Below are 15,625 nucleotides of genomic sequence, written 5' to 3'. Positions count from 1 at the left end.
CCCCTATAGTTATGCCACTGCATACTGTATAGGGGACATCATAATCTATGGTGTGCCTTCTTGTTTGGGAACATAAAACCACCTTCCCAGCTGGCTCAGTGCCTATTTTTACTTACTGCTCACCCCCTGTTATAAAAAGGTGTTACAATATTAAAACTGCTTACTTCTGCATGTAGCACTACAGTGCTTGCAGAGCCCTCCTCTGACAATAGCAACTTATTATAGTAGGGCCTCGATAGTGGGACCCCCAACTTTTTAAATGGCTCTTGTGGTAGCTGCATTTGAGCACTGAGGATCTCGAAACCCAGAGCCCCTTTTAAAGTGTCATGGTCCCTATGACAGGTTCATAGCAGTTAGCACTGCACGGCAGTCTCATGTGTCAATCTTCACACCTCAATCTAGATTTTGGATTTATTATTTATGAGTCATTTCCACAAATTTGTCTCACATTTAAAGTTATAGGGTAACTCTCCCTATTCCTTTTTGCTCCCCTCCCCGTGTATCTCCATGGATGGGAGTGATGGTGTCCGAGGCCTGTAATTGGACCCCTTGCTGGATAACTAGATGTGGACTCTGTGCTATACAATATGTCAGATGTGCACTGATGATTCATTATTATACATCACATTGATGTATGTCTTGTCTCTGGATATTTCACAGGAAGTTTCAGCAGATCCCCAATTCACCATTCACAGATCCCTGAAAATGAATTACTGATGCCCTGATTATTATTCTTGTGTTCAGAGTCTTACAAAGTAAGATATTCTAATGACAGACCCTGTACCCCCTATTAAAAATAATAAGGGAGACTCAGGATGAGACGGGGAAGAAGCCTTCATTATAGACTGTAGGGGCCACATAGATTTGTATCTGTTTCATTGTTATTAGAGAGTGTTACAACTTCATGTTCTGATACTTTGTAACATTTCATTTACATTAGTACTGATCACTTTAATTTTATTGTGAGTGTTAATAATGCAGCAAGCTTCTGTCTAGCAGTTATACCAGCGCCAACACTCTCGGTCTCTTACCACAGTGGCCAGCTCCTGTAGATTGTCAGCTGTTACAGTCAGCAGTGCTCTCTCTCCTCTAGAGTGCAAGCTCCTATGGACAGGGACTTCTTTCCTGTAGATTGTCACCTGTTATAGTCAGTGAGATCACTCCCCTCTAGAGTGCAAGCTCTTATGGACAGGAACGTCTCTCCTGTAGATTTTAAGTAGCTATAGTCAGTGGGATCTCTCTTCTCTGGAGTGCAAGTTCTTATGGACAGGTACTTCTCTCCTATATACTGTCAGCTGTTATAGTCAGCAGCGCTCTCTCTCCTCTAGAGTACAAGGTTTTAAGGGCGGGGACTTCTCTGCTGTGGATTGTTAACAGTTATAGTCAGCGGGATCTCTATTCTCTAGAGTGCCAGCTCTTATGGACAGGGACTTCTCTTCTGTAGACTGTGAGCAGTTATAGTCAAAGCAGGGGTGTAACTATAGAGGGTGCAGGGGATGTGGTTGCACCCTGGTCCAGGAGCCTTAGGGGGCCCATAAGGCCTCTCTTCTCCATATAGGGAGCCCAGTACTATGAATAAAGCGTTATAGTTGGGGGCCCTGTTACAGGTTTTGCATTGGGGCCCAGAAGCTTCAAGTTATGTGTCTGTGCAGCATGGTTTAGGTATGGGTACGGGTACAGATACAAATAGAGGGGGGCCCCAGCTCACGTTTTTCATCAGGGCCCCTGAACCTTTAGTTACGCCCCTGAGTCAAAGGGTTTTCTCTTCTGAAGAGTGTAAGCTTTTATTTGGCTGTACCACTCTCCTCTAGATTGTCAGCTCTTATAGGCAGAGTCTTCCCTTCTGTTAAAGGGCTTGTCCAGTTGTAAACTGTTGATGATCTATCCTTAGGATAGGCTATCAAGAGTATATTACTAGGGGTCTGCCACCCTGAGCCCCCAGCCGATCAGCTGTTCGTCAGGCCACTATGCTTGTGCACTGAGCTGATATCTGCAGATAGCTCCATTTTTAACTGCAGTGGTCAGCCTTGGTATTATAGGCAAAAGTTCCTATTGATGCTAACTGAAACGTTGCCTGTAATACCACGTCTGGCCACTGCAGTGAGAACAGAGCTGTCTGCTTTCTGCAGAAATCAGCTCAGTACAGGAACACAGTGGTCTAGCAAGCATCTTATTAGAGGGGCTTCTAGTTAGTGGACATCTGCCAATCTACTACTAATGGCCGAACTTAAGAGTAGGCCATCAGTAGTTTACAATGGAAATCCCCTTTAAGTGTAAGCTCTTATAATCAAAGGGTTCTCTCTCCTGTAGATTGTAAGCTCTTATAACGAGTGGAGACCTTTCTCCCTTTAGAGTGTAAGCTCTTATGGATAGAGTCCTGTCTCCTGTAGAGTGTAAGCTCTTATGACCAACAAGTTGTCTCTCCTGTGCTGTAGACTGAAAGCTGTTGTGGTCAGACACCTCTCCTTTAGCTTCTTCCCTACTTTATTATATAGCACTGACAAATATGTTGGTGTTATATGAATAAAGATTATAATTAATAAGAAATTGCCAATTGTCATCATCATGTGGATATGATTAGAGATTAATTATTTCCTACTCTTTACTCCACTTTTGGATTTGTGACATTCTGAAAACTGCTGGCATAAGAATGACTCGGAGGTCCAGGTCATTCTCACTCTGTGTCATTCTCATCCTATCACTGATTATATGCAATGTGATTCCATCTGAGCTTTCATATATTACAGATTGTATTGAATAGCCTTTATTATTCACTATGAGCCTTATTCCGATAGAATAGATGTATTCTTACTGGGCTGCAGATGCATAAAGTCTCTGCTCTGTCCAATTCTTTATTACATTTTCAGTTTGTTTCCAGTTTTTCCGCCTCTGGCCTCAGTGCTTTTGATTTGACTTGGCAAAAATAGAAGCAAAATGAGGCAAACATATACATAATGTACATAGTGAGACGTCATTATGAGCTTTTGCCTCAGTTTGCATTTGCACAAATTAGGAAATCTTCAGGCAGGAACATTTGTGTCTCTTCTTTAAACCGAAATAAATCACAGTGAACAGCTTCCAAGCTCAACTGCCCACCAGGGACAAATTGTGATATAACATGCTCTTCGGTCAAGGTGACCTGTGTCCTAGGACTGAGAAACTTCCTGCTTCCAAGACTCCAAAGCATCTGAAACTTCTGCCACCAGAATATTGTCCGAATTTTCTCAGGCAGAGCTGTACTATTTAAAACCACACAATACCAAAATCTTTGTCCGCGGATGAGAAAGGAAGAAGATGTCAAATTACTACAAGTCTTGGCCATCCGTAAGGGGGTGAGCACCAGGAGCATCATGTGTGGTGGCAAGTGCCTGAAAAAGTTTTTTTTTTTAACTGATGACTTATCCTCTGGATAGGTCATCAGCAGGTAATGGGGTCTGCCACTCAGGCTTACTTCCAGTCCAAACTGGTGTGGACCGAACCTGGCTATGAGGCCCTGCTGGTGCCACCCCCAACATTTATGGACAGAGAAAATAATATGCCCTCCTAATGGTGTCTTCAGATGCCTTACCAGCAAAGGTTTGTTCTCCAGTGGGTAGGGAAAGACCCCAGCCTGTTCCCCCCTGGCCATCTACACCACTACATGGGAAATTAGGTATTCCACAGAATATCCTGTCTTGAGTTTTAAGGCTTCTCATTATTGTGTCTAGAATTGGTATGATAGTCTCCATCTTAGTCCTCTTCTTCACCACCTTCAGCTCTTCTTCAATAATTGTCTTCTCTGATGACCTGAGTCTAATATGTCGAGAATGAAAACAACCTTTAGACCAGTCATTTATGCTTCAGTTGATTCACCCTGTTCAGTGGTCTTCTCGAGTTACAACTGGATCCTTACTTTGATATTTGTATACTTTTGTTGTCCCTCATATCTGCCATTGGTTCAGTTCTGCTACTGAAGGACTATCGCCTTGTGTTTTTGTCTCTTGTTCTTCTATCGTCGTGACATTCTCTCTATTCCTTGCAGGAAGTTTTTGACCGTCTTCACCTGATCTATACAGTTGGGTATTCAATCTCTCTGGGATCCTTAACAGTTGCTGTCCTCATTTTAGGTTACTTCAGGTAAGTACATATTTCCATTTCTTGCCAGTTTTTGTGTTTATGTAGTTGATTTATTCCACTTGTCTTGATGAAATCTTCTAATTAATTCATGTCATGATTAATGACATCCACAGGAAATACTTGAAGATGAAGTATCAGAATACTCCTTTTCTTGGCAGCTGTTTCTAGACTCTCTGTCCTTGAACTTAAGCAACAAATCACACTCTCCTTTTGATGTTGGACCACATTGCTTAGTGTCAATGAAAAGTTGCAGATAGAAAATATTTAAAAGGAGAGCGTACATTCATCTTTCCCTGTACGAACATTTATATTGGTCCGTGTGTCCTTATTGTAGTGGTTATCCCATTGAAATCATTGATCTCTGCAGGATATTTGATCAATGCATGATTGTTGGGCAACCAGCCACTGGGACACCTATCAATCACTAGAATGGGGATCTCAAGTCCTCATGTTGGAGGAGTTTGAACAGAGCGGTGGTCACACATGCACGGTGCAGCTCCATTCAAATGGATGGCATAGACAAGTACTATGCTCGGATATCTCCTTCAGCCTCCTAAAGACGGAATGGAGCATCAAAGCACATGTGTGACCACTACTCCATTCTCTGGAATGGTAGCTCGGGACGACCTTTCTAGTATCCAGTACAAGTCACATGAATGGGGCCTCCACCGATCATAAATTTATCACCTTCCTGTAGTCTATGCTTTAGTGTCCTTAGAAGACAGGCTCAAAATATTTTGTTCTCCTTTTAATGCCAAGTGCGACTTAATTGAACACAATCTTTGGCCAAAAAATGAGAAATATAGATGACTTCACATAGAATATATCCTTTATGGGAACATATTTTTTCATCCATACTACGTAATTATGTAAATTTGTAACATAGCGAGACTTTGACCATTTCACAGTTTTCGGAAGTCAAGTTATTAATTGCAGTAATATTGACTCTGGTTCTAGTTAAAACAAACCGGAATTAAATCATTAGCACAATGTCGAATGTTAGCAGAGATGGCGGCATTAAACTACCAAGGCCAGAACACAATGTCAACTTAATGAATCCCTCATCAAAAGAAGCATCCTGTTATGCTGAGCTTCACCTTTCATTCTCCTCCACTTTGCATTGCACATTTACATGAGCAGCTAATATAAAGCCACCTGGTGGGAGGAAGTTTAATTGGCCAATTATAAGAACCCGCAGTACCTTGTGGTGGCAGCAGAAGCAGCTTTATATTATGGCCGACACCAGGTGATGAATTTTTCATCTTCTACACAGGAGAGAAAACCAATAATTGAAACATCTCATCAACTCTACTGAGAATTTTTGGATCTTCTTATTCTTTCCCCCCAGGCGACTGCACTGCACTAGAAATTACATCCACATGCACCTCTTTGTGTCCTTCATGCTCCGAGCCGTCAGTATCTTCGTGAAAGACGCAGTTCTGTATTCTGGGAACCCTTTAGAAGAAATGGAACGTTTCTCTGAAACTGACTTGAAGTCGATGATGGAGGCTCCTCCAGCAGACAAGTCTCAGTTTGTGAGTGATGGTCAATAACTTAAGTAAAAAGAATGTTTTTTGCAAATTTATTTTATGTTACTCTTTCCTTGGAAAAAAATACTTTGTAGCCTTTTTTTTCTTTTGAAATTGAAAGAATTGAAAAAGCAAAAAGTGTTTTGTGCTATAAAATATCCATCACTGAGAATTTTACATTCATAAGGAAAGAAATAAAAGGGACCACAAAAATGGAATAGACCATTCCTTGCATAGTTCCAAATGGAATTTTGCAATCAGCAGTGTAGCTACAGGCAATATTCCCTCTCAGCCTTTGTAGCTAAAGATCTGAGAGCTGTTCCCTCTAAACCAGAAAATCCTAAAAAAAAAGAGCAGCAAATAAATATTGCTGAACACCACCTAACAATTAGCCATAATTAGCTACTGCAGGTTTGTTAATTTGTTTTATGGTTACATCCTTGAGGTTTATGGCAGAGACAGGGTTGATGTATGTAAGTAAAATGGTCTAGAGCAGTGAAGGGGTTAATGTCAGCATCTCTCGTGGTCAAGGGCAAAAAAAGCATTGACCTGGTGGTCTAGGGTAGAGAGGGTAGTTATTATCAGACCTCATCATGACTTAGTGCAGAGAAGGAGTAATAAATAACATCCTTGGTGATCTAGGGCAGTGAAAGGATTAATATCACCAACACTGGAAGTCTGGAGCAGAGCTTCGGTTAATATTTGCATTTCTGGTGGTCTAGGACAGTAAAGGGGCTAATGACACTAGGGAACATAGTGGACTGGGCATCTGTAACAAAACCGGTGCCGAGTTCTCGCAATGATTGGGTGGAGCACTTTATGAACGCTATGCCTGATCATTAGGAGTCTGCATGGTAGTAGACTTTCCTCAAGTAGGGTGGAGGGGACCTTGCTGCGTAATGGGGCCCACCCAAAGTCCCTTTGCCATGTAAGAGGACACTAGTATTATAATGGACACGTGGTAGAGGTGCTGTTACATATTTTGCAATTGGGCACCAGAGTTTAAATTATGCCATTTATCTCAATCATGATCCAAGTTTTATCCTAGAATCATAGAACAATAATCCAGTATACGGCAACTGATGGTACAGGCTACATAAACATAATCAGATTATTACAATACTTTTATATGGGGATATGTACTGCTGTACTGCAGTGCGTCAACATTATATGAAGGATCTATGCGATATGGCTCTGGAATACTGTTGTGTACATGAGGCTTCAGTCTGTTCTCACACAGTGTTTTTCATGCTTTTTTATATTTCAATTACTGGGGAAAATTCCAAGTTTCATTACTGTAATATTGTAGTTGTGAGCTAATCAGCTAATCTAAAATATTCACTTCTGTCCATTTGTTTCCGTTTAGGTCGGGTGTAAAGTTACTGTCACTTTTTTCCTTTACTTTTTGGCCACCAACTACTACTGGATCCTCGTTGAAGGACTTTATCTCCATTGTCTCATATTTATGGCTTTTTTCTCTGATAAAAAATATCTGTGGGGGTTCACACTCTTTGGATGGGGTGAGTATTTTATATGTAATACTGAGTGAGTAAATAAATAAAAAAGTCCATTATTTGAAAGTTTTTCTCAAATTCCTAAGGATGGAGCTTAGATTTCATATTGCCTTTATGTTGGAGAAAACTTTCTCTTGTGCCCATTGTCGCCCCCTACTGAGTAATGTAGTGTATACTGTGATAAACACAATTTTGCCTCTCAATAGAGGTTGTCACTCCTCAATTGGATTCAGTCGATGCCCTGACAAAGTATGATATCCCTTAAGCTGCCTTCTGATGTGGTGGAAACACTGCAGAATCTTTACAAGCAGAATTGCTGCAGTAAATCAGCAACTTTTACAGTATTAGCCATCTGGAAGAAATTTAAAAAATATCTTCTTCACACGATGTGGATATTTTCCATGACGAATCCAAAACTAAAAAAAAAAAAATGCTGCAGATTTCAATTCCGCAGCATGTCTATTTATGCTGTGGAATCATGCTGCGGAATGCAACCCTAGAAATACAGGGTTGTATTCCACAGTGTTCTACAAGTAAAAATATGCCCAATTCTGCAGTATTTAGCCACCACAGAAATCTTGCGCAAATGCTGCGGTTTTTCTGTTGTGGAAAGTGTGCAGCGATTCTGCCATGCAAGAAAGCAGTCTTACACACCAGCAACAACTATTGCTGCCCTCCTATGGAAAAGACTATAACTACTGTAATACTACCTCTTATGAAATGAAATCTAACTACTATAATATTGCCTCCTATGTACAAGAATATAACTACTATAATACTGCCCCTATGTACAAGAATATAACTAATATAATACTGCCCTCTATGTACAAGAATATAACTACTATAATACTGCTCTCTATGTACAAGAATATAACTGCTATAATACTGCCCCCTATGTACAAGAATATAACTACTATAATACTGCCCCCTATGTACAAGAATACAACAACTATAATGCTGCCCTCTTTGTACAAGAAAATAACTACTATAATACTGCCCCCTATTTACAAGAATATAACTACTATAATACTGCCCCTATGTACAAGAATATAACTACTATAATACTGCCCCCTATGTACAAGAATGTAACTACTATAATACTGCTCTCTATCTACAAGAATATAACTACTATAATACTGCCCCCTATGTACAAGAATATAACTACTATAATACTGCTCTCTATGTACAAGAATATAACTGCTATAATACTGCCCCCTATGTACAAGAATATAACTACTATAATAATGCCCCCTATGTACAAGAATACAACAACTATAATACTGTCCCCTATGTACAAGAATATAACTACTATAATACTGCCCCTATGTAAAAGACTATAACAACTATAATACCTAACCCTGTGTACAAGAATGAGAACTATAATACCGCCCCCTATGTACAAGAATGAGAACTATAATACCGCCCCCTATGTACAAGAATGTAAGTACTATAATACTGCCCCTATGTAAAAGACTATAACAACTATAATACCTAACCCTATGTACAAGAATATAACTACTATAATACTGCCCTCTATGTACAAGAATATAACTACTATAATACTGCCCCTATGTACAAGAATATAACTACTATAATACTGCCCCCTATGTACAAGAATGTAACTACTATAATACTGCTCTGTATGTACAAGAATATAACTACTATAATACTGCTCCCTATGTACAAGAATATAACTACTATAATACTGCCCCCTATGTACAAGAATATAACTACTATAATACTGCTCTCTATGTACAAGAATATAACTGCTATAATACTGTCCTTATGTTCAAGAATATAACTACTATAATACTGCCTCCTATATACAAGAATATAACTACTATAATACTGCCCCCTATGTACAAGAATACAACAACTATAATGCTGCCCCCTATGTACAAGAATATAACTACTATAATACTGCTCTCTATGTACACGAATATAACTGCTATAATACTGTCCTTATGTTCAAGAATATAACTACTATAATACTGCCTCCTATATACAAGAATATAACTACTATAATACTGCCCCTATGTAGAAGAATGTAACTACTATAATACTGCCTCTTATGTACAAGAATATAACTACTATAATACTGCCCCCTATGTACAAGAATATAACTACTATAATACTGCTCTCTATGTACAAGAATATAACTGCTATAACACTGCCCCTATGTACAAGAATATAACTACTATAATACTGCCCTCTATGTACAAGAATATAACTACTATACTACTGCCCCCTATGTACAAGAATATGAATACTATAATACTGCCTCCTATGTACAAGAGCATAACTACTATAATACTGCCTCTTATATACAAGAATATAACTACTATAATACTGCCCCCTATGTACAAGAATATAACTACTATAATACTGCTCCTATGTACAAGAATATAACTACTATAATACTGCCTCCTATGTTCAAGAATATAACTACTATAATACTGCCTCCTATATACAAGAATATAACTACTATACTACTGCCCCCTATGTACAAGAATATGAATACTATAATACTGCCTCCTATGTACAAGAGCATAACTACTATAATACTGCCTCTTATATACAAGAATATAACTACTATAATACTGCCCCCTATGTACAAGAATATAACTACTATAAGGCCTTAGTCAGACGGGCGTTTTTTGCCGCGATTTGCGGATCGCATGACGGATGCGCATCCGCAAATCGCGTGACCGGTGCGCGCAAGTCGCCCGCAAATCGCCCGCAAATCTGCTCCTAGCCGCGTTTCATTAGAAACGGGCCGGAGCTGTCCAGCGCATTGCATTCAATGGAGACGGCAATACAGCCGTCTCCATTGAAAGCAATGCGCTGCGGGCGAGCCCGGGATGAATTGTCGGTAAGGGCTTAAATATATAAGCCCTTACCTGCAATCCATCCTAAAATGTGTTAAAATAAAAAAAAATTGCATTCTCACCTTCTGCCTGCAGCTCCGGGCAGCCGTCCTGCAGTGGGTGTGAAGGGGGTGTGAGTCAGACCTGCCCCCTGATTGGCTCAGCGCTGAGCCAATCAGAGGCATGCCTCACTCACACCCATTCATGAATTCATGAATGGATGTGAGTCAGACCTGCCCCTGATTGGCTCAGCGCTGAGAGGCAGCAGTCACTCACCCATTCATGAATTCATGAATGGATGTGTGAGTGAAACCGGCCTCTGATTGGTCAGGCTGTGACCAATCAGAGCAGATCATTCAGCAGGCGGGGATTTTAAAGCCCCGCCGGCTGAATAGTGCCGAGAAGCAGTTCAGGAGAACTGACAGCGGCCGCGGCTGGACTCCGGCTGCAGCGGAAAGGTGAGTATACAATTTTTTTTTATTTTAACACATTTTAGCATGAATTGCAGGGAAGGGTTTATATATTTAACCCCTTCCCGACAATTAACCCCGCGCACGCCGGCAGCCCATTGCTTTCAATGGAGCGGCTGTATTGCCGCTCCATTGAATTCAATGGGCAAACATCGTTCTTCTCTGCCACAGCTGTTACAGCTGTGGCAGAGAAGAATGATTTGTCTTCTATATGTTCTCAATGGGGTCGGCGCTGCTGCCGCCGGCCCCATTGAGCGCATATACAGAAGCGAACAGGAATCGCAGATCGCAGATAGGTGCGATCTGCGATTTTTTGTTCTATAATTTTTTGGACGAGCGCATAAAAAGCGCTTATGTGTCCGATACCATTGCGAAGCAATGGTTTTAAAAAATCGCCGGACGCATGCGCATGCGCAAATCGCGGCAAAAAATGCCCGTCTGACTAAGCCCTAAGGCCTTAGTCACACGGGCGTTTTTTCACGCGATTTGCGCATCGCATGACGGATGCGCATGCGCAAATCGCGTGACCGGCGCCGAAAAATCGGCCCAAAAATCGCCCGAAAATCTGCTCCTAGCCGCGTTTCATTAGAAACGGGCCGGAGCTGTCCAGCGCATTGCATTCAATGGAGACGGCAATACAGCGGCTCCATTGAATGCAAGCGCTGCGGGCGAGTGTGGGATGAATTGTCGGGAAGGGGTTAAATATATAACCCCTTTCCTGCAATGCATCCTGAAAAGTGAAAAAATAAAAAAAATGTATGTACTTACCTGCTCCCGGCAGCTGGAGATCCCGGCGGCCGGCCTGCAGTGGGTGTGAAGGGGGTGTGACTCAGGCTTACCCCTGATTGGCTCAGCGCTGAGCCAATCAGAAGCAAGTCTCAGTCACACCCATTCATGAATTCATGAATGGGTGTGACTGAGATCAGCCTCTGATTGGCTCAGCGCTGAGCCAATCAGGGGCAAGCCTGAGTCACACCCCCTTCACACCCACTGCAGGCCGGCCGCCGGGATCTCCAGCTGCCGGGAGCAGGTAAGTACATACATTTTTTTTATTTTTTCACTTTTCAGGATGCATTGCAGGAAAGGGGTTATATATTTAACCCCTTCCCGACAATTAACCCCGCGCACGCCGGCAGCCCATTGCTTTCAATGGAGCGGCTGTATTGCCGCTCCATTGAATTCAATGGGCAAACATTGTTCTTCTCTGCCACAGCTGTTCCAGCTGTGCAGAGAAGAATGATTTGTCTTCTATATGTTCTCACTGGGGTCGGCGCTGCTGCCGCCGGCCCCATTGCGCGCATATAGAGAAGAGAACAGGAATCGCAGATCGCAGATAGGTGCGATCTGCGATTTCTGTTCTCTAATTTATCGGACGAGCGCATAAAAAGCGCTCATGTGTCCGATACCATTGCAAAGCAATGGTTTTAAAAAATCGCCGGACGCATGCGCATGCGCAAATCGCGGCAATAAACGCCCGTGTGACTGAGCCCTAATACTGTCCTTATGTTCAAGAATATAACTACTATAATACTGCCCCATATGTACAAGAATATAACAACTATAATGCTGCCCTCTATGTACAAGAATATAACTACTATAATACTGCCCCCTATTTACAAGAATATAACTACTATAATACTGCTCCTATGTACAAGGATATAACTACTATAATACTGCCCCCTATGTACGAGAATATAACTACTATAATACTGCCCCCTATGTACAAGAATATAACTACTATAATACTGCTCCTATGTACAAGAATATAACTACTATAATACTGCCCCCTATGTACAAGAATATAACTACTATAATACTGCCTCCTATGTACAAGAATATAACTACTATAATATTGCCTCCTATGTACTAGAATATAACTACTATAATACTGCCCCCTATGTACAAGAATATAACTACTATAATACTGCCCCCTATGTACAAGAATATAACTACTATAATACTGCCTCTATGTACAAGAATATAACTACTATAATACTGCCCCCTATTTACGAGAATATAACTACTATAATACTGCTCCTATGTACAAGAATATAACTACTATAATACTGCCCCCTATGTACAAGAATATAACTACTATGATACTGCCTCCTATGTACAAGAATATAACTACTATAATACTGCCCCCTATTTACGAGAATATAAATACTATAATACTGCCCCCTATGTACAAGAATATAACTACTATAATACTGCTCTCTATGTACAAGAATATAACTGCTATAACACTGCCCCTATGTACAAGAATATAACTACTATAATACTGCCCTCTATGTACAAGAATATAACTACTATACTACTGCCCCCTATGTACAAGAATATGAATACTATAATACTGCCTCCTATGTACAAGAGCATAACTACTATAATACTGCCTCTTATATACAAGAATATAACTACTATAATACTGCCCCCTATGTACAAGAATATAACTACTATAATACTGCTCCTATGTACAAGAATATAACTACTATAATACTGCCTCCTATGTTCAAGAATATAACTACTATAATACTGCCTCCTTTATACAAGAATATAACTACTATACTACTGCCCCCTATGTACAAGAATATGAATACTATAATACTGCCTCCTATGTACAAGAGCATAACTACTATAATACTGCCTCTTATATACAAGAATATAACTACTATAATACTGCCCCCTATGTACAAGAATATAACTACTATAATACTGTCCTTATGTTCAAGAATATAACTACTATAATACTGCCCCGTATGTACAAGAATATAACAACTATAATGCTGCCCTCTATGTCCAAGAATATAACTACTATAATACTGCCCCCTATTTACAAGAATATAACTACTATAATACTGCTCCTATGTACAAGGATATAACTACTATAATACTGCCCCCTATGTACGAGAATATAACTACTATAATACTGCCCCCTATGTACAAGAATATAACTACTATAATACTGCTCCTATGTACAAGAATATAACTACTATAATACTGCCCCCTATGTACAAGAATATAACTACTATAATACTGCCCCCTATGTACAAGAATATAACTACTATAATATTGCCTCCTATGTACTAGAATATAACTACTATAATACTGCCCCCTATGTACAAGAATATAACTACTATAATACTGCCCCCTATGTACAAGAATATAACTACTATAATACTGCCCCTATGTACAAGAATATAACTACTATAATACTGCTCCTATGTGCAAGAATATAACTACTATAATACTGCCCCCTATGTACAGGAATATAACTACTATAATACTGCCCCCTATTTACGAGAATATAACTACTATAATACTGCCCCCTATGTACAAGAGTATAACTACTATAATACTGCCTCCTATATACAAGAATATAACTACTATAATACTGCTCCTATGTACAAGAATATAACTACTATAATACTGCCCCCTATGTACAAGAATATAACTACTATGATACTGCCTCCTATGTACAAGAATATAACTACTATAATACTGCCCCCTATTTACGAGAATATAACTACTATAATAGTGCCCCCTATGTACAAGAATATAACTACTATAATACTGCCACCTATGTAGAAGAATATAACTAGTATATTTCTGTCCCCTGTCTACGAGAATATAACTACTATAGTACTACACCATACACTATCCCATATACTGCCTCGTACTGCTTATTCTGTGGAAAATAATCTAAGTAAGAAATCGTTCTGTATATATGATATCACTAGTTGGTTGCTCATCGTGTACCATTTACAATCATTAGTAGTTTTGTCCGTCAGACTGGACCTGGCTCTACAGCACCTGCATTGTACACACTGTGTGTGGGTCATCAGCTTGCACAGCGCATACAATGTGGATGTTATATGAGTCACTATCAGCAGCACTGGCGTAGCAATGTCATAAAGATGATGCATTCCTCATGTAGTATGTATGTAATGTAGTAGATGGTGGTCTCTGGCTTCTTTGACTGTCTTATAGATTGCTGTAATCCTTCCTGTGGTTGTGTTCACAGTGCAGAACATATCAGCCGAATCGATCTGTAGCTTTCTATAACATCACCCCAATCTTGAGAAATCTAAATTTGGGATATTATGGAGCTCCGTGGACCTCCTACCAAATAATGCCCAAACCATATAGCCTTACCTTAGGTTTTCTCCATTTCTTACAATATAGGTATTTTCCTACACAAGTATTACGTTTCAATAAGACTAATATCCTCTGTCCAAGTTCCTCTCATCTCCTGTGTCAAATGGAATTATCATGTATTATACCAATATCTTTTAAGATTGACATCTTACATAAGCATACCTTACAGCAGTGGCTCTACTATACATAGTTACATTCCCATTTTCAATATCAAAATCGATAAAATTCTGTTTACCTGTAGCCACCACTAGGGGGAGCTTACTGAATACTGATTAAGGCCAGTTTCACATGAGCAGATTATGTTCATGCAATATGGATGATTGTTGTTGCCCAACTATTGACCCAAACTCAAAGAATCATAGGGATTAGAGATGAGCGAACGTACTCGGTAAGGACGATTTCGCAATCGAGCACCGCGATTTTCGAGTACTTCACTACTCGGGTGCGCTGTGGGTGAGCTGGGGGTTGCAGCGGGGAGTGGGGGGGGGAGGGAGAGAGAGAGGGCAACCCCCTGTTCCCCGCTGCTACCCCCCGCTCCACCACGCCACCCCCCGCCCCACAGCGCACCCGAGTACTTTTCACCTGAGTAGTGAAGTACTCGAAAATCGCGGTGCTCGATTGCAAAATCGCCCTTACCGAGTACGTTCGCTCATCTCTAATAGGGATCTATTATGCTCTGAGTTGGGGTGAGTAGATCCATAGCTGGGTTGGGACAGTTATCCATATTATAAGCACAGAAATGCACCCGCAATGCACTCATGTGAAATTGTCTTTATGCAATCTGACTGGAGATTAATTAGGGTTGTATAGATTCATATACAGTGAGCTTTCCCAAGTAATAATATGACTCTGCTGAGCCCGCTCTCTAATATTAATGATATGATTATATTGACCCCGCCGTCTAACGAAAAAGATATGACTATGCTGGCCCCGCCCTCTAATGATAATGACATGACTATGCTGGCCCCGCCCTC

General features: G+C 40.4%; 2 protein-coding genes across 2 annotated transcripts in view; both read left to right on the top strand.

Annotated features, from left to right (window-relative positions):
* Positions 1-15,625, top strand: part of ALS2CL (ALS2 C-terminal like) — a 703,387-nt gene that overhangs the window by 393,910 nt on the left and 293,852 nt on the right. The window lies entirely within an intron of this gene.
* PTH1R (parathyroid hormone 1 receptor) overlaps positions 1-15,625 on the top strand; it is a 210,624-nt gene that overhangs the window by 164,366 nt on the left and 30,633 nt on the right. Inside the window, exons 5-7 of the mRNA XM_066584858.1 lie at positions 4,022-4,116; positions 5,465-5,651; positions 7,012-7,165. Coding sequence (XP_066440955.1) covers positions 4,022-4,116; positions 5,465-5,651; positions 7,012-7,165 — 436 coding nt within the window. The remainder of the gene's footprint in view (positions 1-4,021; positions 4,117-5,464; positions 5,652-7,011; positions 7,166-15,625) is intronic.

Source organism: Eleutherodactylus coqui, chromosome 12 (genome assembly GCF_035609145.1).
Source record: "Eleutherodactylus coqui strain aEleCoq1 chromosome 12, aEleCoq1.hap1, whole genome shotgun sequence".
NCBI classification, from domain to species: domain Eukaryota; kingdom Metazoa; phylum Chordata; class Amphibia; order Anura; family Eleutherodactylidae; genus Eleutherodactylus; species Eleutherodactylus coqui.
This window is presented reverse-complemented; position numbering and strand designations above follow the sequence as displayed.